Below are 24,187 nucleotides of genomic sequence, written 5' to 3' on the forward strand. Positions count from 1 at the left end.
ATAAAGGACCCTAAAATATAGCCATGCATGGCTGGAGATGGAAAAATTTAGCCATGCACTATTCTTTAAAAAATTAATATTTTGGGGCATAAATTTTTAGCCCTGGACTACATTTAGCCCTATGGCTGGAGATGGCCTGAGGTGTTAGGAAAATGAATGAGGGAATGGGTATTTATAGAATACTCGAACAGTTCAGATTAATTCGAATATTTAATTTGAAGGTCTAGATTGAAAGTTGAGTTTGGTAAAATATGGGAAGCAGCATGATAGTTCATAGATGAATGGTCCAGATGCATCCTCAATTACCAATCTAATGGCCTAGATCAAATCAGAAGTCTCCAATATAATAGTGATATTTAATTGTGAAAAAATTCCACTTACCTCAAATAGGACCGTGCAATTAATATTGTGAGCGTAATAATATTCTGGAATTTTTCAGGGGCTCACAAACATTATCCTCAATGACCTGAGGGTGATGGGGACATATCATCTTCCTTGGATTTCGATTCCCTAAACCTTTGGAAGGGTTATGTAGACATACTGTACCAATACCTTGGTGTGAGGTATAGTTGAGGCGGTGTAGCGGGTAAATGGATATTCTCATTACCGTACCTGATGAGTTGGATTTAATTATGATTTCCAGTAGGGGTAGTTGGCCTATAAGGATTAGTCGTTAGACAAGTAGATACTACAGCACTCCGAAAAAAATTTGTGAAAGTGCTTGAGCTTGCCCATTGGTTTTGGATCCACCATAAATGGATACGATTTGTGTTGTGCATATTTTTTCACTGTTTTCTATATCAAATAGAGATCTCATTATATTATTATTATTATTATTATTATTATTATTATGTTCGTTATTTATTTTCAAACCTTGGTGAGAGCCCTTCTTGCTAGGCAAATGAACGTATGTAATGCTCACCCCCACTTTCGTTGTAGATTCCATTCATGGGTGACATCTTGGTGTGACTTGCTCACTTGTCAACATCTGGTTTGTGTATTATATCAGTTATTAAGTTGTGAACCCTATTCCGAATCTCATATAATTCTCATTCCACCACTGTGGAAGCGTTCTAGGCATCACGTCCATGACATTGGCTTGTTTTGCTGATTCCACCAAGACAATGGTCATGACACTGAATCTTGCATATCCTCACACACCATCATTTAACATTTCATTCAGGAAGGCAAATAGGAGCAATACTTACGTGACCAGCCTACTGTCCTACTGCAGCCTAATCGACAAATCAACATGATCATCACCATCAACATGTCCCCAATCGAAGGCAGACAGACCTCTAAGGTGGTTCCATTTTTGGACATCCACATTATTAGGTCGATTTGGATTAAGTTGATAGAAAAATACAAAAAAAATGTATTGAAAGTTGATATATGAAAGCTAATATCCAAATACATGTGTTTTAACCATTAATTTTGGGCTTGTAATCAATAAAAATAATTACTAGAAAATAAGCCTAAACTAAATCGGTTCAAATCAAGAACATCGGTGTACGAAACCAACCTAAATTGATTCTATTGGGTTAGTTATGGTTTGGCCAAATCCTTATTGACGTGATTAGTTTGGTTTACGATTTAGACCCTAAACCAAACCAAACACACTTGTTCAAATGAAGTGTTATATTCGTAAACACAAGTACCTAGAAGCTAAAGGATTGTGTTTGTGAATATATACCCATTCAGAAACTGTAAAAAGATGTATGCATGGACTTTTCAAGTTGTTTTATACACCATTTCAACAACAAAAATGAAATTATATTTTTTTCAAAATAAAATGGTTGTACATTTGAAGTTTTTGTATCATCCTCCCTAAAAAGAAAATATACACTTCATTCTATCATACTTCAAAATAAATAGCATGTGAGATGTCCCTACATTAGACTTTGGACCAAGGACCTTGTATGACTAGTCGGATGCCTCAAACAATTTTATTTTGTCTCTCCAAAAATTATTTAATATGCGCTCTTGTTAATGCATATACTATGTTTCATAACTAATCATGGACCTAGAGAAACGTCTTATTCTATTTCAAGTTGTTTCATTATACTTTAGGGAAATGTCTTATTCTATCTAGGATGCATTTGTCATTTATATCCTTAAAATACACAATATGGAAGTTATGTTATGGAAGGATTGATATTAAGTTTGTTTTACCCGTCAAATTTGAGGGACAAGCATAATACACACTTTCTAAATGTACTTATTCATCGGTTTGAAACCTATTATGTACTAGATTAAATATTATATCTTAATAAGATATTATTGTATCCAAAATATCTATATTATTATTTAAGATAAGTGACTTTATCAACCTTACAAGAGAAATATTAAATGTGTGTCGCTAGGATGCCTTTTCATTTTGGGCTTGTTACTTTCATAGCCTCATAGGGCTCGTTTGGTACACGGGACTGTCTTGGCATGGACTATGCTTAGGGACTGTCTTGGCTTGGCTTGGCTTGGTCTAAGTTAGATAACACTTATCCTGCGTTTGGTGTACGCTTGGACTAGGACTAGATTTTTTATTTTTTATTTCAAAACTATCTATGTATATGTATATATGTATAAATACATATATTATGTATGTGTACATATGTATTTTATAATATATGTGACATGTATGTGTATATACATGTATATATGTATATTATAAATAATATAAACATATATATATATATATATATTATATTATAAAATACATACATATATATATATATATATGTATTATACCCATGTATATATGTATATTTTATATATTTATATATAACATATATATATATATATATATATAACATATATATATATATATATATATATACATACATTATAAATATACTAGCCTCTCTGCAAGCGCTTCCGCGCTTGCAAGAGGCTTTTTTTAAAAAAATTAAAATTTATTTTAGAATTAAAAAAGATAATGGATAGTTGTGTTCCATAAAAATAAGCCATTATTTGATTTATTTATTTTTTTTAATTTTTTTAAATATGAAAAAGTATGAATTTACCATATTATCCTCATTTAATTAATAATTTCAATTCTTAATGTTTGCATTAACCAAGGGCATTTTATGGTATTTTGAATGTTTCACCATTCTCTGTCTTTTGCTTTATATATATAGATAATATATGTGTATATAGGTGTATATATGTATATTATAATATATACATGGGTATAATACATATATATATATATGTATGTATTTTATAATATATATATATATATATATGTATTTTACAATATATTATATATATTGTAATATACATATATATATGTATATACATGTATATATATATACATGTATATGTATATACTAGTATATATATATATATATAAAATATACATACATGGGTATATATACATGTATATGTATATAATATACATATATATACATGTATATACATATATATATATATATATATATATATAATATACATATATATATATATATATATGTATATTATATATATACACGTATGCTATATTATATATATAATATATGTATAATATATGTATAATATATGTATATTATATTATAATATATATTACATATATACACGTATGCTATTATTATAATATTAATATGTATATGTGTATATGGGTATATTATAATAATAATATACATGTATATATGTATATGTATATTATATATAATATACATGTATACAGTTATTCTCTTATCCGGATGTCCGCACGTTATTATCGTGCGGATCCTATTGTAAACAAGCAGGAAAACAAAGAGGGGTAGTACAAAATACACTGCGTCCGCACGATAATAACGTCCGGATGTCCGCATAACGTCCGGATGTCCGCACGATATATGTATATGTATATTATATATATTATATATGTATATATGTGTATGTATATATACATATATACATATATGATATATTTATGTGTATATACATGTATATATGTACATTATAGTATATGTGTAAGTAAGTTTAATAATAATAATATATGTTATTAATTTTACAATATAATATATGCATTTTATACATTGGTCACCATTAGGACTAGCTAATCCTCCATTTCCACATGGGATTAGTAGTCCCCTCCTAAGGAGGTGTTTTTGGTGGGCCCGGTATTAGCAATCCCATCTAAGACTAGGATTAGATAAAACAAACATGGTACTAAATTTAGTCCAAGCCAGTCCAAGCCAATCCTGTGTACCAAACGAACCCATAGAGTATAGAGACTCACTTCCAGCACCATTGGGGATGATCTTAAAGTTTCCCGTTGTAGGAAAGATAACTTGCCCCAAAGATGCTTCCTGGGTTCTAAGGTCATCTCCAACCCAAATGAGGCTAAACTTAAATTCCACCCCCTGCCCTCCAAAATACAACTATGTGTATTGTCTGGACTCAAACAACTTTGAGTTTGCAGCTTTATTAAATTGTTTAAGAATAGTTGATCTCTATTTTTTTTTTGAGGGAATTTTGTCTATAACGTCATGATTTATTTTTCTAAATATCCTAAAAAAATTCAAATTTTGAAAACAAAATTTTAATTCATAAATGATAAAATGCAAACACACAAATTATAAACAAATAAGTGAATATTTATATACTTTAGGATGATTTTTTGGGTTTAGATTTATTAATATTAATATTTTGGCCGTTGGATTTCATTTTGGGTTGTTGAAATTTCTTTTTTAAAACGTTAGATGTAAAAAAAAGAGCCCTGTCTTCCCATATTTATTCACACAAGGGATCAAAAAATACATGGATTCCACTTTTAAAATCAGTAATCCAATACTTTTAAAACCAGGTATTGGATCAATTAGGGGGAAGAGTTGATTCAAGTAAGTAAAAATGTCTTCTTTTTTTTAAAAATTAATTAATTAATTTTTTTATTCAATCAATAACAGCAAATGTCAGCTGGAAAAGAATTTTGGGCCAAAGGCTGCCCTAGCCCACAATGAAATATCGACGAAGAAAAATAAGTTGAAAAAGCCCACAACGACTCGTAGCCAATCATTGCTGGCAAATTGTAATAATCGAACTGAGTTCCAGTCACGTGATCCTCACCTCTGGAATCAAAAACATTACTAGGGCTCGCTGATGACCATTTTACTCTTCACCCAACCCAAAGAAGAAGACGACGAGCTCGAGGAACACTGTCACTCTCTATCTCTCACTACTGTAAGTTCTCACTTTCTCTCACTACAATCTGCACTTATTAGCTGATAATGTGTTTGATTATGTTGATCCTGTGTTATCTGCATGTTGACATGCGGCTTCAAATTTGTGGGTAGCGAAGAGGTTTTTGTTTGGAATTTTGAAATGTAGTTTCTGTGACTGAGAAATGTAGGGAAAATGAACTCAGCATGAAGATTGAAGCATAAGTTTTAAGTCACAGAAGTAATTTGCACACAAACACTGTTTTTGTATTCGTTATTTTTAAACACGCTGAAAGCATTTGATTGTATGTTCAATTTTGTTTTCTTCTCAATTATGTTTTTGATTTGTACCCTTTGGAGTGAAATCCATGCTGTAATTACCTTAAACTGTCTTGTTGCAAGTTTTCCGGTGTAGTGGGTTTAGTGATTTGTAATGCTTGTAGATAATCCAGATGGACTACAGCTCCGAAGAAGAGTCGGATATTAGTGAGTCTGAGATCAACGACTACAAAGATAAACCATATGAGCAGTTGAGGGAGGGAAAGTATAAAGTAAAGGGTCCTAACGGCACTCTTAGATGCCCCTTTTGTGCCGGGAAGAAGAAACAAGATTACAAGTTCAAGGACCTCTTCCAACATGCTTCTGGGGTGGGTAAAGGTTCTGCTAACAGAAGTGCCAAACAGAAGGCCAACCACCTTGCCTTGGCCATCTATTTGGAGAATGACCTAGCCAGTGAAGCAGACCAAATACAGCGCCCACTTTTACCCACACCTGTCGTTCCACAAGAGAAGCAAGAAGAAGATCTCTATGTGTGGCCTTGGACTGGCATCGTTGTGAACATTGTCAGTCAGCCAAAGGATGGAAAAGATTTGCTGGATTCTAGATACTGGTTGAGGAAGTTTTCTAAATATAAACCTTCAGAAGTTCATACCTTTTTGAATGAAGGAGAGCCAGCTGCATGCGCCGTGGTGTGCTTTAGTAAAGATTGGAGTGGTTTTGGGAATGCTACTGATTTTGAGAAAATGTTTGAAACTGACTGTCACGGCAAAAAGGATTGGAATGCACAAAAGCAACAACCTGGCTCAAGTATTTATGGGTGGTGTGCACGTGCTGATGATTATCATTCCCAAGGGCCGATGGGGACGTTCCTTCGCGAGGAAGGAAAGCTAAGAACAGTATCTGACATTGTCCAGGAAGCAGCTCAAAACAGAAATGATGTTGTGGCCAGCCTAGCCAGTAAAATTGACATGACAAATGAAAATCTGGATGAACTAAGGTACAAGTACAATGAGAACACAATGTCATTAAGTAGGATGCTTGAAGAGAAAGACAAGCTACACAACGACTTTGTTGAAGGTTTGTTTCTGTCCCTTTTTCTGTGCTTTGTTTTTGTTTATGGGCATGCGTAGTGGACATCCTCTTGTTTAAATGTGCCTATGCATTTGTTGTGAATTTATTATCTGCATTTGATGTTCTTATACGGTATATGGCACTGTTGGGTCCTGTTGAAAATTCTGTTATTGTTCCTTGACGAAACATTTTTGTGCTTATCAGAAACGAGGAAGATGCAGCGGACTGCACGAGACAATGTTCGAAGAATTTTAGACGAACAAGAGAAACTGAATTATGAGTTGGAGTCTAAGAAAAGGAAACTTGATTCCTGGAGCAAAGAATTAAACAAACGTGAAGCACTAACTGAGCGTGAGAGGCAAAAGCTTGACGAGGATAAGAAGAAGGTAATATATGTCATATTCTTGTACTATTCAATTTTGTGAATTTTAAGAATTTAACCATTCAATCTTCTTGTTTTCTAGCAGTCCACTTTTTGCAGTTTGTTAGCAATACTAGTATTAGGTCATTTAGCTACAAATATGATTGACATCAGTCTAGACAGAATTTAATTTCTAACTTAGTTGATTAGACTTGTAGATATTTCTAGAATTTGAGTTGATAATTTCTATAAGTCAGTGAATGCTTTATAATTACTCAATGATTTAAGTGTCTGAAGTATAACTTAATTAATGAAGTTGAAGTCCACTCAGTTTTCTACAAACATAGGAGTCTAGAAGAGTTCTAGACCTCTATGAAATGGGCTGATTGCATGCATTTTCAAACAAGTAGCAATAGAATCATTTCCTTTTTGTATATACAGTGTACGTCAGACTCAGTTTCCTATGTGATTATTGGGAGACTAAACAATGTGAGACCCCAATAAAAAGGGCTAGTTGTATGCATTGGGAGTCAAGTAGTAAAAGAGTCATTTATAGTCTATCAAAAGGATCCATTATTTCCATTTAACTGGGATGCATCAAAATATTTTCAGTTTGGTTCATTTTATCTTGTATCCTATGGGCTTGCCCAATCCAGTTTGTTTTTTAAACTGGTCAACAGTGCATCCTCATAGTCAATGTCATACAAGATATAATGTTTAAGTACACTTACACTTCTTGTAAATGAAACACAGGCATGCACATAGCTTATTATCTTGTGTAAAAAAAAATGTTTGCATAGCAGTAAGTGAAGCTGTTGCCTGGTTTATGTGTGCTTGCTACTAATAAGGTTTTTTTCCCCACAGAATGATCAGAGAAACAATTCACTTCACTTGGCTTCCGTGGAGCAGAAAAAGGCGGATGAGAATGTCTTGAGACTGGTTGAAGAGCAAAAGGTATGTGAATTACTATTAACCTGACTAGAAAGTGTAAAACTTCCGTAATATATTATATTTTCCTTGGTTTTCCCTGATCACGACCCTTAACTTTTCAGAGGGAAAAAGAGGATGCCTTAAACAAAATACTTGAGTTAGAAAAGCAGTTGGATGCGAAACAGAAGTTGGAAATGGAGATTGAAGAGATAAAAGGGAAATTAGAGGTGATGAAGCATCTTGGGGACCAAGATGACGATGCAGTTCAAAAGAAGATAAAAGAAATGAATGATGAATTGGAGGAAAAAGTTGACGAGCTTGAGGATTTAGAATCTCTAAATCAAACTCTTATCACCAAAGAGCGCCAAAGCAATGATGAGTTACAGAAAGCTCGTAAAGAATTAATAGCAGTATGTGTTTCTTTTTCCTCTGTATTTGCGACTATACGGATTTTATAATTATCTCATAAATTTTTCCTCCTTTTATGCAAAGTAAGGACCAGATTGTTGGCCTAGATCCCACAATTGGTCCCATGATGAAAACCATCCATGTTAAGTACCCAATTAAGATCATCCAAGCAAATCAGCCAAATTGGAAATGGTTTAGCCCTTTGATTGTCATAACATCATTTCTATGTTTATTGAAAGCACTATGCTCATCTATTTCTTTCACGAAAATTAGATGGCCAAATTGTTTTAGATTTTCTTTATTATTATTTTTTTCCTATGACAGGGTTTATTTATTTTTGGTTACATAGTAAAGGATCAAACCCTTGACCTATTTTAATCCTATGTCATTTCTCCACCCGCCGTCATTTCTCTATATTGACACAATATTGACTATGGGTATATGATAAATTTTCTTGTAGCAATCATCTAACTTCACATGTTTTATGTTTGGCACAATCTTGTGTCTCAGACCAGAGTATGATATAGAGTCGGATATATGTAGCTAGTTATGAATCTTTTGTACATGTTTTCCACCATATTGGATTCTTGCTTATAAAAATGGAAATAAGTCCTTCTATCTTATCCTTTAAGGAAAAGAAGTATAAAAAAAACTGATTTTTAATTAGTATATGTTTCCTCTATAGTAAAGAGATAACAAAGTCATGAAAGCTTTTACTTTTTCTTTAGGGTTTGAGAGGTATGTTGGAAGTTCGATCTCTTATTCAGATAAAGAGAATGGGTGATCTTGATTACAAGCCCTTCTACAATGCATGCAAGGAACGATTTAGTGATGAGGAAGCACAGGTGCAGGCCTCCACTTTATGCTCCTTGTGGCAGGATAATCTAACAAAAACAGATTGGCATCCTTTTAAGATTATAACTGTTGATGGGAATACTCAGGTATATCTTTTCTATACTGTCAAATCTTTCGTTTCCAAAGTTATTCAATAACCAATAATGCAAGTTCAACTGTACACTGCAGCGTGCTACTATATATCATGTTAAAAAGCTTATCTAGCAACTCGTTATTTCAAGTACAAATGTGTAACTTTGTTTTGTTTCCAACTGTTTCTTGGTGCTTTAGTTATTTCGTGAGACCAATTCTGAAACACAAATTAATCTTTGGCATTCACTAGGCAACTTTGTTTTTCTTCATAGTCTTTCTGCTTTTGAGATTTCGGGAAGTTGCAAGAAACATGGTTTATGGAGATACAGATAGGTTAGGTTTATCGGATAAATTTTAAGGGATTTTCAATAGGATTGGAGTGCACTTTCAAAATAGTAAGGTTATACCTGTGGACTGAATGGAATTTCTTTCATGTCCCTCTATCTTCTTATATGTCTACAGGAGTTTCAAACAGGGAACATTTTGGGATTCTTCTGTTATAGATGAGCCGTGTTTGGCGCCCGACCATCTCAGTTTCTCCCATTTTACTATTGTATCGGAGAGTTTATGCTATTTGTGTGTGCTAATTTACCTTGCGATGCATTGATACGTATATCTTATACGTTTTGTCTTGAAAGATGTTGTAGAGCTCAACTCTTTTTCCAACTTTTATCTTACGTCATAGTATTGTGAGATCCACTCAATGTGAGAGAGTTTGGTAAAAGTTGAGTTGGATATCCTTTTCCTTGCTCTGGATGAACTGGAGAAGAATTTAAAAACTGAAGTTTTATGTGTATACATGTTGGTGGTTGCTGTCCTATTTCTTGAGAATGAAGACAAAAATAAGGGTAGCAATTGGGGTTCATGTGTCATGTTCGTGTAGGGTTGAGAGACACGGTATTACACTATTTGGGCAGACAAGAACATTCTCTGTTAATTAATCATGTCTAATTTTCTCAACACAAACACAAAACAATTATCACGTGTGTAGAGCAAGTTGACATGCATAATCGTTTAATTCATCAGATTGAATTGAATCATGTGGGTTGACACGACTAATCCTGTCAAATCACCCTTTCTTAAGGACAATTGGAAAGTGGTTCAAAAGATGATTAATTCGCTTCCATGCCGTGTGATGCAGGAAATAATTAATGAGGAAGATGAGAAGCTACGGAATCTGAAGGAGGAATGGGGCCATGAGATATATGAGTGTGTCGTTACAGCCTTAAAAGAACTTAATGAGTATAATCCAAGTGGGAGGTATGCTGTCTCTGAACTTTGGAACGTCAAAGAAGGAAGGAAAGCCACACTGAAGGAGGTTATCAGTTATATCTTAAGCAAAATAAAAACACTCAAGCGAAAGAGAACATGAGGCGAAGGTGAGCCTTCTTTATTATTTGGAAGTTACAGTTTCTCCAGATCTTCTATTTGTTTTGCTATAGTTTGGGCTGATTGTTAAACCCAACAATCTACATATTCATGATTGCCTGGCCACATTCACTTGGAAACAGGAAGGATTTGAAACATGATAAGCTTTCAGTTTTGTCTATTATAAAAGATTAGTAGAAAGACATGCATGTGTTTTGCTAGTAACAACAGGATTATTGGCAGTTTCATTACACAGTAATTTGATAAGTTATACAGTAATAGAGAGGTTGAAGAATGCTGAAATTATTTTTGTCAATGATAAAATATTCAGTGGAAAGGAATGGGTGTTTCTGAGGAAAGATGCATAGTAGCAGCCTGTAATTAGTTCCAAACAATATATATCACACCACTTTAGATATTGCCATTTGATTTTATTAATCCACTTCAGAGTCTGTATATAAAGGTCCTGTTTCGATTGTAGAAAATTATGAGGATCAAAATTGGAGACACTACAATTTCACTCATAGCTGTGGACAATATAGGTTGTGGTGAAGGATAATAGTTGACAGAAAAAGAACTTTTTCAATCTGTGTCTAGTAGAATTGAATAACAGCTGTCCTTTTGTGTAGGGCGGCTTCTGGTGTTCTTGCATTACAAAGTTTGTGGGGGAACTAATAAACTTCCTCAGGTTTTGGTTGTTTAGTTTGCCATGTTACAATTTACTTCAGTTCATTTTATCTCTATGCATCTTGCGCTGCTTCAGCATATTGTTGTTGCAAACACTCAATTGCATTTAGATGACCAAGACTAAGAATCTCGAGATTTGAGTAAAATATCTGCATATAGAATCAACTCTCGGACAAGCTAAATCAAAACCATTCCCTGAACCGTCATTTATGCAGACGAACATCTTGTTAAAGTTTTTCTTACTCTGATGTTTATTATGCCAGGCAATGGTAGCAAAAGTGGAAGACTAAATTTGGATCAACTGGTTGGATGGCAAGATCATGTTTTCATGGGGCTTCCTCATATGGATATCTGCTTATGACAAGAACCTGCTTTAGTTGGATTAATTGTACCTTGAATACTTATGAACCTAAATTTTTATGTGGGAAACTTTGTGACTGCTATTTTAGCACTCGCTTTTGCTATCGGTTTCATCAGCTTGTGTATCTGTAGTTTGCATTATTGAATCCAGTTCGGTGATTGGCCGTGCCCTTCCCAACCTAATGTATTTGTGCTAACATTGTAAAATTGGCTCGGCCCAAGCTTGGTATGATGTTTCGAGCCACGGGTTAGCCCGATTATATGGAGAGGCTTGGACTTGGCCATTTTTTGTAAATGGTAGGCCCTAAGCCATGCTTTTCTTAGCCTTGGCCCAACCCTAAATTACAATATTTTGGGTTATGCTTTGTGTTTTCAATTTTTCGTAATTTAGTTAAATCTTTCATGCAAAAATGCATACGGTTCAAGTGGCATTTAGATAGTGTGAGGGTGCCAACGGTTTAATTTAGCGGAAAATGATATTGACTTACAAACTATACCAATAGTTTCAGATTCGAATTCATGTAGCACCTAACTTGTTAGTGTGTAAGAAACCTCTCTCATTCTTGTAGTCTAGATCATCTGTGGTCATAATTAATCCTAATTTATGTCCAAACATACTCTCCTCCTCTCTCCTCTCAGCTGCCACCGCTATCTGTACACAAAACTTATGTAAACAAAATTTTTATAGAATTATTTTGCGAACCAAACGGGTCAAAACAGTATAGACTACTAGTCGGGCTCTTTATATCTGGAGATTGGACGGCCTAGATAAAGGTTTCGTTTTTATTTTCTTGCCATCTGCTTCCACCTGTCCACACCTCACCAATGATCAATTGCAAACCGACCTAGTGGGTCCCACCGCCACCTGCCAATAAAAAATAAAAAAAATCCTCTGTCTCTGTCTGAACTCTGTTTTTTTTTTTTTTTTTTTAAAAAAAAATTATTATTTTTTAAAGTTTTTAAATTATCGCTTTGGTTTTCGTACTCTCTGTTTGTTCTTCTTTTTCTGCCTCTCGTTCATTGCAGAAAGAACAAACCAAAAAAAAAAAAAAACATAAAAACCAGTTAATAAAAAGGAATTCAGATTATTGCCATTTTGTAGACCCCATAAAATTTATCTCATTCCTCGTTCACCGACTTTACGACTCATATTTTGAAGCAAATCTTGCCGACGTATTTACGCATCCCTCTGTTTTTCTCTTTACGAGAAACCTTACCTTTTACTTCGTTCTCTGTTGAATCTGCGAGTCCTCTTCGTCGTAGGATTTGTGATTCGAATGTTCCCCTGATTTGAGGTTGGTCTCAATTCCTTCACTTTTCTCTATTGATTTGATATTTGATGTTCTTCCTCTAATTTATTTATTTTTTTGCTTTTTTGTTTCTTATTTTGTGGGTTTTGCATACAATTTAATGCATTTTTTATTATCAATTAATCAAAAGCTTGGATCTTTGTTGAATGAATTTTGATGGGTTTGTATCATTTCCAATTCTTCTTTAGCAGAACTGATAGGGGTTTATAGATCCCGCGGATTCAATTGGGTCCGCTATATGCGTATTTGGTTGAATTGGTGACTTGGGTCTTCAAACCCTGCGGTTTTTATCGAAATTTGTTTGTGGGTTTTCACTGAGGAATGCCGCTCTTACCGAAGCCCGATTCGATTCAAATTCGTGAGGTGTGGAACGATAATTTTGAGGAGGAATTTGCTTTGATACGAAAAATTGTCGATGACTATCCGTATGTTGCTATGGACACCGAGTTTCCTGGCACTGTTCTTCGTCCGGTGGGCAATTTCAAGAACAGCTATGACTACCATTACCAAACCTTGAAGGATAATGTAGATATGCTCAAGCTGATTCAACTGGGTCTCACATTTTCTGATGAGCAAGGGAATTTACCCACTTGTGGAACTGATAAACATTGCATTTGGCAGTTTAATTTCCGGGAATTCAATCTCAATGAGGATGTTTTTGCCAATGATTCTATTGAGCTTTTGCGCCAAAGTGGCATTGATTTTAAGAAAAACAATGAAAAGGGTATTGATGCAAAGCTGTTCGGCGAGCTATTAATGTCGTCTGGGATTGTGTTGAATGATAGTGTGCATTGGGTCACTTTCCATAGTGGGTATGATTTTGGATACTTGCTTAAGCTTTTGACTTGCCAGAACTTGCCCGAGACGCAAGCAGAGTTCTTTAATTTGATCAATATTTACTTTCCGACAATATACGATATCAAGCATCTGATGAAGTTTTGCAATAGCCTTCATGGTGGATTGAACAAGCTCGCAGAATTGTTGGAAGTGGAGAGAGTTGGTATTTGTCATCAGGCAGGTTCTGATAGTTTGCTTACATCTTGTACATTCAGAAAATTGAAAGAGAGTTTCTTTAGTGGTTCTTTGGAGAAGTATGCTGGTGTCTTGTATGGTTTAGGTGTTGAGAATGGACTAAATTCTCTTTAACGTTGTCTGTGCCTGGTACTCGCATCTTCATGTACACTTTTGCAACAAGTTAATTTATGAATATATAACATATTTTTAATGATAATCCTCTTTTGCACAACTTTGGAACTTCTCATTGCTTGTACTTTTTGTCAATATAACTGGATTGGATTGGGTTACATTCACGTATAACACTGGTCATGGGAACATATGTTTCCCTTTTACACATAGACGCATCCATTCAAGATAAACAACTAAAATCTTGACATGTTAGACAACTGCTTTTGGTGGACGTATATGTGAAGGTATTTGATGTTTTAGTTTTCTTCAATTTTCCAATATTTTATGGCTATCTCTTTCGCTTGAGTAATCCTGAACCATTTTCAAGCTAGTGGTTGTTCGGGAAAACTTTCATGGTGAGGTCAGTCCTTTCTAACACAGTTATGGTCTCAATGGTTCATGCATTTTGGAATGGTTAGGCTGTTTTCTTTTGTTCTTTTTGGTTAATTTATGTTCCTCATTTTGCATGAAATCTCAATGGAAGTGTCATTTCGTGGATTATAGTGGTCCACTTTATGTTTAGAAGTAAGTCTTCCTGATAAACTTCCCATTCCTCTACAGTTTGGTCCACTGAAAAGAGGTTGTCTTGCTTAAGGGAATTGATAGGCCTTTTAATTGCTGCTCTTCTATGATTTGAGTGTTGTGGTAGTTCAGTTCATGCTTCCACATTTTTGAAATATGATATTGATTTTTGTTTTGTTTTTAATTTTAATGATATGAGGTGGTTGTGCAATTAAGGGATAAGAAAAGCTGAGGTTTCCCTACCAAATATTTTTTTTTGCAATGTAGCGGAGACTGAATAAAAAGAACCACTTTACTATCCCAAAATATGTAAGTTTGTGCTTATGTGGTATAGAAGCAGATACAGGTGCATACTTTGTTATAATTTAGGTCATGTTTAATGTTGTTTTATTGAACTTGTTACTTGTTGCCATTATCCTTCATGTCACTTGATTATGGGTTGCTTCTTGCACAGTTGTCCCGCTATTGAAGAAACTTTGATATTCCTGTACGTGTGCTTTGTCTCCTTAGATTAATTATCTAGTCCCCAGTGCAAATCAACAGTTAGGTATACTTTCCCAAGGCATTACCTTGCATATATTATAGACTATAATTCCAAGATCTTTGGACACAATTGTGCTTTCATTGCCACAAAATGGTGTTGCCTTTTGTATTGCACTTATTTTCAATTTTAATGTCAGGGACATTTTTCTACTTTCTATGATAGTGCGCCACTTTCTATGTTCAGTATGATTCCGGGTACATGCTAGTTGTTGGCATGCCATAATTTGCTAGTTTGGAATCCAAATTCATGTATGCTCTTCTGCTGTTTTTCCGGGTTGAGCATGACGCCTCTGATCCCCTTCTACAACAACCCTTGTGGTTAATGTTGTCGCGTCATTCTTTTCCCCTTTTCTGTCTTGGTTTTTTTTTCTCAGTTCTTATCTGTTAGACATATGATCTCAATCTCTCTCTGTCACATAAGCGAAGATTGTATGGCTTTATTCGTATAACCACATTACCTTGTTGACAGGCAAAAGATATTCCAAGTTTGTTTATGTTTCCACTACTACTGCTGTGGTTCTAGTGGTGGATACTTGGTTAGTGAAATACAAACAAAATATGTCCTTTCGTTTGTTTTTGCCTCATGCAATCCTGTTCATTGCTTTACTTTCTTTTGGTGGTCTGATCTCATACTTCCTTAGCTTCATGGACTATTTCACAGCAGAAGCAAAATTAAGTTTTATATCGGAAAGCTTGGCTTTCAATGTCTTTATGGCATGAAGTAGCTCTTGGAATCCTGTGATGCTTTTACCTTGGGTTGAACAACTTGTAGAGCTATTAGAACTGCAGGGAGAAGGTATGCATCATTTTCATATCTTATACATGTGCAAGGGAAGAGTGCTTCCTCTAGAATGATCAGCAAGCGGCTCATCGTCTTTTTTCTTTCCAGGGAAGTAATCAGCTGTATCAGAAGTCTGTTAAGGATGTAATGGATTCTTTTTCTTCTTTTAGCAAAGGGGGAAAGAATAAATCAGGTGGCTTGCCCCTGAATTGGAGGCAACCAAACCAGGCATGGTCATATGAAGTGGTGTGATGGCGTGAAAAATATGGATTGGTAAAGTGAGACAGTCGAAAACAGGTTGAGCGAATGACCGCAAAGGACTTGATGATAAGTAAGGCTTCCACATCTCCATTTTCAGCGGCTGGAGCCAGCAATTGCTTTTGTTTTTTAGCAGTTATGTTTTGTTTTTACAATTTTTCGTAGATTTGCATTACCAGTGTCTAGTTTTGCCAGGGAAGCATGGTTCTGAGAGACTCAAGCTACTTGAAACTTGTGTTAAACAGATTTGGTAAATGTATTCAATGTTATCAATCAATATGTTAAAAAGTTTGCACTTATTAGTTGGATTTGTTTAGTGTTATCAGTTAATTGTCCCAATGAAAGCCAAATTCTGGATCTGCTTTGTCATTTTATTTCTGCCTGGGTTGCCCTTTTTGTGATAATAAGAGAAGCCGTTATGTGATTATTTTTCTTTTTTGTTTTTGTTTGTTTGTTTTTCTTTAAAAAATAAATAAAATGGGATGGAACCCAACAAAAGATTAAAACTAGCCATTAATACACAAACCGAGGCCAGCAATATCGTCTAAAACAGAAGAACCAATGGGGGGGAGGTCCAATTTTCTTAACAAAGATCTTTAGGGGTAAATTTTTGAACACAAAAGAAACAAATGCCTTAACTAACTAAAATGTTAAGAGAAAAAAAAAACAATAAATAAAGATAAAAGGGTAAACTAACTGGTTAAATTAAGAGTCTATTTTTATCCCCACTTCTCGAATCCTAATCAATAGTTCGTTTTAGCCAAAAAAAAAAAAGTGGTCAAGAGGCTAGTTAGTATAAAAATGAAACAACAAATAAAAAGTAGATATGCACTTAGCCAAGTTGTCTTCTCTCTCCATCCTCTCCTCTCATCCTTACTCCCATTCTCACTTTCATTTTGCTCCGTTTGGATGAAGGAATTGCCAATTACATAGAATTCTAAAATGACGGAATTTAGATTTCCGTCATTTCAATTTCTGGCAATTGAAGATTTCAGTGTTTGGATTTATGTATGTCGGATTTTGTAAATGACAGAAATTGAAAATTTCAATGTTTGGATATCTCATGGAAATTATAAATGACAGAAACTAAATATTTTGAAAGAAAAAAAAACTGATAACCGACATAGAAGGTATTCCTCGAAGTATAAAATAACATATTGTTTGATGAACTAAATAACTCAACTTAAACAAACAGAGTATATTAGCAAACCAAATCACTCCCCACGTGCAATAAACATCAGCAACATACTTTTTTTTTTTCTTTTCTCAATTGGGAGTGCCTTCAGCATCTAAAATTGTTTGTCATTTTCTATCAGCCAAGCACATGCTTTGAGTTGTTCATTTTCACTAAGACCTGGTACTGCTTGTACTTCAGCATATAACTCTGCTGGATCAAGGTTCTTAGTATCAGCACGGATAAACTCTTCAAATGATAAAGTCATTCTAGCAATCGAATCAGCAATAACATCTTTGATAGCAACTCTTTTCTTTGTAGGAAGAATATCATAAGAATTTGATGCACGATTTCTTCTCTTTTGACCATTTGTTGATGTTGGTGAAATATCATCAATAACATGAATATCTTCTAAATCTTGTGTATCACCATCCAAATCAACATAATCAAGTTCATCAGTAGGAGTCATAACTTCATCAGTAGAATTTGATACACAAGGTATTGCTGAATTAATATCATCAATCAACTTTTAATTCAATATTTTCATGTGCAGACACTTCTCTGGTACCTATGGAATTAGAACTAGAAGCAATCAAGACCCTGATACTTCTTTTTCACTTGCCAAAAGACCAATGACCAGAAAAATTAAAAGGGCTTTGATTAAAAAGTTGCAGACAAAAGTACAGGAATAAACGATTAAGATTATGAGGGTATTAATGACTTGTTTTAGATGAAGCTAACAACTACATAGCAAGGCGATAACACAAAGTGATAAAGCTAGCAAACAACTATAGAGTGATTAATGACTTTTTTTTTAATGAAAAGTATGGGTTTTTGTATTTATTTATTTAAGTTTTGGCTCCATGGAAAATATGAATTCCCGCACTATGGAAATTGTGAAATGACGTCTATTTTGGTGGAAATTAAACTCGGGAATTTGATGCCTCAATTTCCATGATTTTTTCCACGCTTCATTTAATAAATTCCACGCTTAAGTTGCCAAACAAGGGAATTGTCAATTTCTTCTCTTAAATTCCCGACTTTTAGTTAAATTCCGAGTTATTTTCCCGCATCCAAACGGAGGGTAAGGATTTGAACTATGTTAATAATACAGTTGAATCCCTCAGAAAAATAAAAAATAAAAAATTCGAGGGTAATTATGGATTTGGGCCCAATTTCATGTGGCCGGGAACTGGATTGGCCCAAGAAGGGGTTAACAAGATTTAGGGTTTGCCCTAATAAATTCCACACTTTGCTCTGACTGCTCATTTTGCTTCGCTTACGCAGACCTCTCGGTGCATCGGCTACCTCATCTCACGAATCTTCAAGGTCTCCCTCTCTTCCACTTTCTATGTATATGTGTCTTGAGATGAAAGATATCTGGAATCTGATTTTTGATATATGTTGTTCGTTTTTCGATTTTTCAGCTTGAACGTCAAGAGGAAAAATGGCAAGGTAAGTAAACTCATGTTCTACAAGAGTAATGACCCTGATATTAGTTTCTTGAACATCTCCTTTTGGACCTTTCATGAGCATTGGGTTGCTTCTTGAAGTTGGTGAAGTTGTAGTTTTTGTTCTAATTTTGTATTGTTTAAAAACTGGTTTCTTACTTAAGTAAATGTCAAAGTTGAATTTATTTTCTTGTTACATGGCATATTTATAAATGGGTTATCTGGTATGGACTATCTGTTGTTGATCTAGTTGGGTAGTTGGGGTTGAGTGATAAAAGCCAGAATATTAGTTGAATTGATAAAATATGTTTCGGCTTTGGCTGCAAAGACTTTTAGGTTAGATTTCTATGAGGAGATTATGAACTGTGTAAGTATCTGAATTTAGTGAAGAAATTTCAGGATTTTGTTATTTTTCTGAGTTCTGAGGTACCCGGTTGGGAGGGGAATGCTTTTTGTGATTGAATTTTGTTTGACATGAATATTGTTTATTTGTTTGATCATATTGTTATTTTTCAGAGCTAGTTTGTTTTATGTGAGAGGAACAGATCTCTGTTCACAATGAGTTTTCAGATATTTAAAATCATTCTGGAAAATTGTTGTTTGATAATAAATGGAGAGACGGTGTTGATGTGTTATATTTATCTGTGCTGGTATCATGGTCCTTCGTTTCTATGGAATGTAGTCTCATGCTACCAAAAATGGTCCTACCATTTCTGATTCATGGGTTTCAATGTGTCATTTGCAGTGAAGAAGCTGCAGTTTCAACTGAGGCAGCGCCAGCAGCAGCGCCTGCTCCAGCTCCAGCTCTTGGTGAGCCTATGGATGTTACAACTGCTCTGCAGCTTGTGCTGAGAAAATCACTGGCTCATGGCGGGCTTGTTCGAGGTCTTCACGAAGCTGCAAAAGTGATTGAGAAGCATGCTGCCCAGCTGTGTGTGCTGGCAGAGGACTGTGATCAGCAAGACTATGTTAAACTGGTGAAAGCTCTTTGTGCTGACCACAATGTAAACATGCTGACCGTTCCCAGTGCCAAGACCCTAGGAGAGTGGGCTGGTGTAAGTGGTGTTTACTTTTAAACTATTTTTGGCATTTAATTATTTTCTTGGATGAATTTCTCGCTTTACTGTGTTTTGGTTGCCTAGTGATTGTCTGTTTTGTGCATTGATTATTTACTTTACTCATACAGCTGTGCAAGATTGATTCCGAGGGAAAGGCTAGGAAGGTCGTTGGTTGTTCTTGTGTGGTTGTGAAGGTACGACTCTTTACCCAATAGAGAAGGAAGTTAAATTTAAAGTAACACGCGTTATTTTACTCTGCAACATTCGATGATCTAAATGAGACCTTGGTTTTTTCTGGTTGTTGTGCAGGATTTTGGTGAGGATCACGAAGGTCTTCATGTTGTTCAGCAGCATGTGAAGGCCCAATAAGTTGACTGGGTCTGAATTTTGTGAGAAATGTTGAAACATCTTTAGGGAGCTTTGTTTGTCTCATGAATTGTTACTTTATTTGACTGTTTACTAGTTACTGTTTACCATGGTTTTCAATTTTGTTTCAAATTGTTGTTTCTAGTATATGTTACATTTTGATATTGTTTTCTATGAAAAAAGTTTCATCCAATATAACCCAGGTTCATAAATTATTTTAGATTACGCCCGAGAAACGGGAAGCATGGCCATTTATGCATCTTCTGCAAATTATTTATCCCTCTGATTTCATGTTTGCTCTTTTTCTCTCTTTATCCCTCTTTTTCTGTTTGGGTTGATTACACAAACACCGCAAACTATAGGGTACGTTTCAAGATAATACATCATCTTTTATTGGTCTTACAAACTATTAAACAAAATTCATATTGCCTCTTCGTGAACAAGTCTATTACGGCCATTCGAAAGGAGTGATTCCAAGTCTATTACGTGACATTGTAAGGTTATATGCATGCCAAGATTCAATTACGAAATAAATGAAAAAAACAAATGAATTTTCAAATGATCTTGTATGTAGTAATTTTGAATCCATTTCAATTGTATTACATTTAGGTATTTTAAATACATTCAATTTAATTCTTTTTTTATTATCGTCTTTCTCTCATAAAAAATTATGTATCTTTTGTGTTTTGGCTTATTTTAAATACATTTAATCTAATTGCTTTTTTAATAACAAATTTAGTTTTGTTGTGAATCCAAATAATTTCTTTCAAGTACATCCAAATGGTAATATAGTTTTGCCCCCACGTAGTTTTAGAGAAATACTCGTGTGGAATGAGAATAACATTATTTTTCTATCTCCAACAATCACGGCATACAATGCATGATAACTTTTCCACTTAACATATATTGATTGGCCGTGGATAACAAAACAATATTATCCCCATTTCAAACATGCTCCAAAAGTGGAGGCTCCTCTTATAATGGCCCTCACCCTTTCGTTGTAAACTCTCTCAAATGACCAAACCTCTCTATGTAAAACGTAATCGGCATTAAGGAGAAATACAAACAAAACCGTGGACGAAGTTTGACACTTCTTTCAATGGAGTTGGGTGACACTTCTTCCAATCCATAAGTTTGTTGTTGATCAATTTTTAAATCAATAATAGTAACTCAGAATATTCTCTTGCCCCCTTTTTAGTAATTTCGTTTCATACCTTTTGTTTTTCTACCAACCTTCATAGACTTCAGAACCCAAAAAAAAAAACAAAAAACAAAAAACAAAAAAAACAAAAAACAAAAAAAACAAAAAACAAAAGAAAAAACCTTCATGGTGTAGTCGGAAGAAATCCTAATCTGCCTTTAAAAAATAGATCTTAAGATAAATTTGACGATTAAAAATAAATCATTTGCATTCTTAAATTAATAAAGTTGAAAATAACTTAAAAAGTCTTTCTCTTAGTGTTATTCTAGAATTTCCTAATCTACATAGAATCCCCATTAAATTTAAAAATTTCTCCTAGTATTTTTCTAGGATTTTCCACTAAGTTAAGTGCATCTATGCTTTCTCTTTCTCTACCTTGTGTTTCTCTCTCCACTTCATTTCCTTTCTTTCACTTAAATTGGAACTTTTTATATGTTATTAAAAATGTCATATTGAAAACAAAAGAAAAACATCTTTTCTCATTTATCTTTTTTTTTTTTTAAATCTTTAAATCTAAGATTAATTTCTAACTTAACTTGAAAATTATTTATTTTTTCTTAGTAGTCATTAATTTCTCTTTCCCTATCCTACCATTTTTTTTTGCTTATACCAAACAATAAACACCTACTTTCCATTTTTAAAATTCTTCATATATTTGCCTTTTTCTTCCTTACAAACCGAAAATACATATTCAAAACTAAATATTATACTTTAATTAATAAAAATAACTCAAAAAAATATACTTCTTTCTCACTTTTTCTAGAATTTTCTTTTGTACAATTTTTTCCTTACTTTTTAGACCCTCACCAACTCCGATGCTTGAAACCCTATTAGATCTCATATTTTCTTATATAAATATTTTTTTTCGTCGAATTTCTTATATAAATATAATATGTTTTCATTCATACTTCTTTATTTTTTACTTTTGCTCGAGTCGCCGAAACCTACCTAATCTACATAAAATCACTATTAGATCTCAAATTTTCTTATGGAAATTGATTTTCGTAGTTTCACCTCTGAAATCACCCACCATTAAAAAAAATTGTGAACTACTCTAATAGATTTTTCGTATCTAGGATTTTCCACTAGAAACAATTACGGCAAAAAAAGTATCCGGCGAAGGTTTTTTTCTTGCAATGATGACTATAAGGTAATTATTTATCCATTTACACTTCAAGTAATAAAGATAACATAGAAATATTTCGCTCTCTTTTTTTTTTTCCTAGAATTTTCTTTCGTATATTTTTTCCTAATTTTTTTTTATAAATACCACGAGGTGTCCCCACACCCGAAGGGTGGGATTAATGCCCACCAACTCCGATACTCAAAACCCCTATTAAATGTCAAATTTACATATATAAATATAATATGTTTTCATTCATACTTCTTTATCCTTTTACTTTCCCATCCCTTACTAGCGCCACGGTGCCCTAAACCCTAATGGCCTAATCTACATAGTTACACCATTAGATCTCAAATTTCTTATGAAAATCAAATAGATTCTTGTAGTTTGCCTCTGATATCACCCTCCATAAAAAAAATGCAAACTACCTGAATATATTTTTCCGTATCTAGGACTTTTCACTAAAAAAAACATTTACGGCCAAAAAAGTATCCGGTGAGGGTTTTTTCTTGCAACGATGACTATAAGGTAAATACTTATCCATTTAATTTATTTATGTAAAATGCTTATGATTAGTATGGTTCATGACCATTTTGATTTCATGTATATTTTTCTCACTCTCCCTTCCGCCCTTCTCTCCTCCCTTCTTTTTCTTTCTTTTGACTCTCATTATATGTAATAGTTGAAAACTTTGAAAAGTGGTGGGAAAAAAACGATTTTGAAAAACTTGCAAAATATATTATTTTGTGAAATCAATTTTTCAAAATTGAAATGATTAGAAATGTTTTTGTTATATTGAAAACTAAATTAGAAAAAGTAATTTTTTGTTTTTAAAAAAATAATTATATTACCTACAAAAGGTTATGACCTCTCATATCTTAAATATTAGCACTTTTGGCATACTAGCTAAATTTGTAAATTAATTTTGAGCAATGTGTATGATTAGATCCTTCAAGAGGGTTTCGGTAAGCATCGGTCCATTACATTTTCAGTCACTTAATGACTTATGCTTGGTCTCAATCACAAGCATATTTCACTACGAGAGGGGCAATAATATACTAAATTCACACACACTACATGGATACTAGGATTCAAACCCAGGACCTTTTCTAGAGGAGCAATTGTTCCAAATCACTACAATAGTGAGTGACATCTCAAAGAGAGAGGAATTGAATTTAGAACACTTCTTTCTTCTTCTTCTTTTTGGTATTTTGATTCCAAAAAAAAAAAAAAAAAATTGTATTAAAAAATTTTGATGTAAAACTTTTGTTTGGGATTGTTACATGTGCCAAAATTAACTTTCCTATTCTTAACTAGTCTAGGGATTATGATCGTTTCTTTATAATTTATAATTCCAATTATCCACTTATTTGTTAATTTGCAAGGTGCAAGGTGCAAGGTGATGCATGACCTATATATTTAAATTTCCCCATGCATGCAATTCTTTTCTTTCAAATGCAGGGTGGAGCTATATGTGAGCAAGAATGTTGGCTTGATCCACATATTGTTGGGTCGTAACTTAAGATATTGAAATAAAAGGATTGTCTCAATAAAGATATATTTTTTCGTTTGGTGATGTGATTGGTTTAACGTTTGAAGAAAATAGTACTAATAATTTCGGCTTGTGACAGTGCGGTGTTTAGTTATGAATTGTTTTGCAAAGGATTAATCATCAAGCTTGAGGGC

At 33.9% G+C, this 24,187-nt stretch overlaps 3 protein-coding genes across 7 annotated transcripts; all 3 read left to right on the plus strand.

Moving 5' to 3' along the window:
- The first annotated feature begins 5,002 nt into the window (after positions 1 to 5,002).
- FDM1 (XH/XS domain-containing protein) lies at positions 5,003 to 11,850 on the plus strand. 3 transcript variants are annotated; one of them, XR_002525884.2, is made up of 9 exons: positions 5,003 to 5,160; positions 5,582 to 6,494; positions 6,693 to 6,874; positions 7,714 to 7,803; positions 7,902 to 8,189; positions 8,916 to 9,128; positions 10,256 to 10,493; positions 11,112 to 11,170; positions 11,433 to 11,850. XR_002525884.2 is itself a non-coding variant. In XM_021952136.2 (8 exons), the coding sequence occupies exons 1-7, from the start codon at positions 5,080 to 5,082 to the stop codon at positions 10,484 to 10,486; spliced, it is 1,998 nt and encodes a 665-aa protein (XP_021807828.2). In that variant the 5' UTR covers positions 5,003 to 5,079; the 3' UTR covers positions 10,487 to 10,493; positions 11,433 to 11,850. The 3 variants fall into 3 exon arrangements, 1 of the variants encoding a protein (XP_021807828.2); XR_002525885.2 differs by having other exon boundaries at positions 5,004 to 5,160; positions 5,591 to 6,494; XM_021952136.2 differs by lacking the exon at positions 11,112 to 11,170.
- A 660-nt stretch (positions 11,851 to 12,510) lies between these two features.
- LOC110751637 (Polynucleotidyl transferase, ribonuclease H-like superfamily protein) lies at positions 12,511 to 16,436 on the plus strand. Of its 3 annotated transcripts, XR_002525886.2 has the most exons (3): positions 12,511 to 12,824; positions 15,559 to 15,885; positions 15,979 to 16,436. XR_002525886.2 is itself a non-coding variant. In XM_021952138.2 (2 exons), exon 2 carries the CDS (start codon positions 13,161 to 13,163, stop codon positions 13,983 to 13,985), a length of 825 nt encoding a protein of 274 aa, XP_021807830.1. In that variant the 5' UTR covers positions 12,516 to 12,824; positions 13,028 to 13,160; the 3' UTR covers positions 13,986 to 14,070. The 3 variants fall into 3 exon arrangements, 2 of the variants coding, with proteins under 2 accessions (XP_021807830.1, XP_021807829.1); XM_021952138.2 differs by lacking the exons at positions 15,559 to 15,885; positions 15,979 to 16,436 and adding an exon at positions 13,028 to 14,070 and having other exon boundaries at positions 12,516 to 12,824; XM_021952137.2 differs by lacking the exons at positions 15,559 to 15,885; positions 15,979 to 16,436 and adding an exon at positions 13,031 to 14,070 and having other exon boundaries at positions 12,516 to 12,824.
- A 2,083-nt stretch (positions 16,437 to 18,519) lies between these two features.
- LOC110751618 (Ribosomal protein L7Ae/L30e/S12e/Gadd45 family protein) lies at positions 18,520 to 20,375 on the plus strand. The gene is made up of 5 exons (XM_021952118.2): positions 18,520 to 18,631; positions 18,730 to 18,757; positions 19,499 to 19,808; positions 19,940 to 20,005; positions 20,121 to 20,375. The coding sequence occupies exons 2-5, from the start codon at positions 18,750 to 18,752 to the stop codon at positions 20,178 to 20,180; spliced, it is 444 nt and encodes a 147-aa protein (XP_021807810.2). The 5' UTR covers positions 18,520 to 18,631; positions 18,730 to 18,749; the 3' UTR covers positions 20,181 to 20,375.
- Positions 20,376 to 24,187: the final 3,812 nt, after the last annotated feature.

Source organism: Prunus avium, chromosome 3 (genome assembly GCF_965620075.1).
Source record: "Prunus avium chromosome 3, drPruAviu1.hap1.1, whole genome shotgun sequence".
Lineage (NCBI taxonomy): Eukaryota > Viridiplantae > Streptophyta > Magnoliopsida > Rosales > Rosaceae > Prunus > Prunus avium.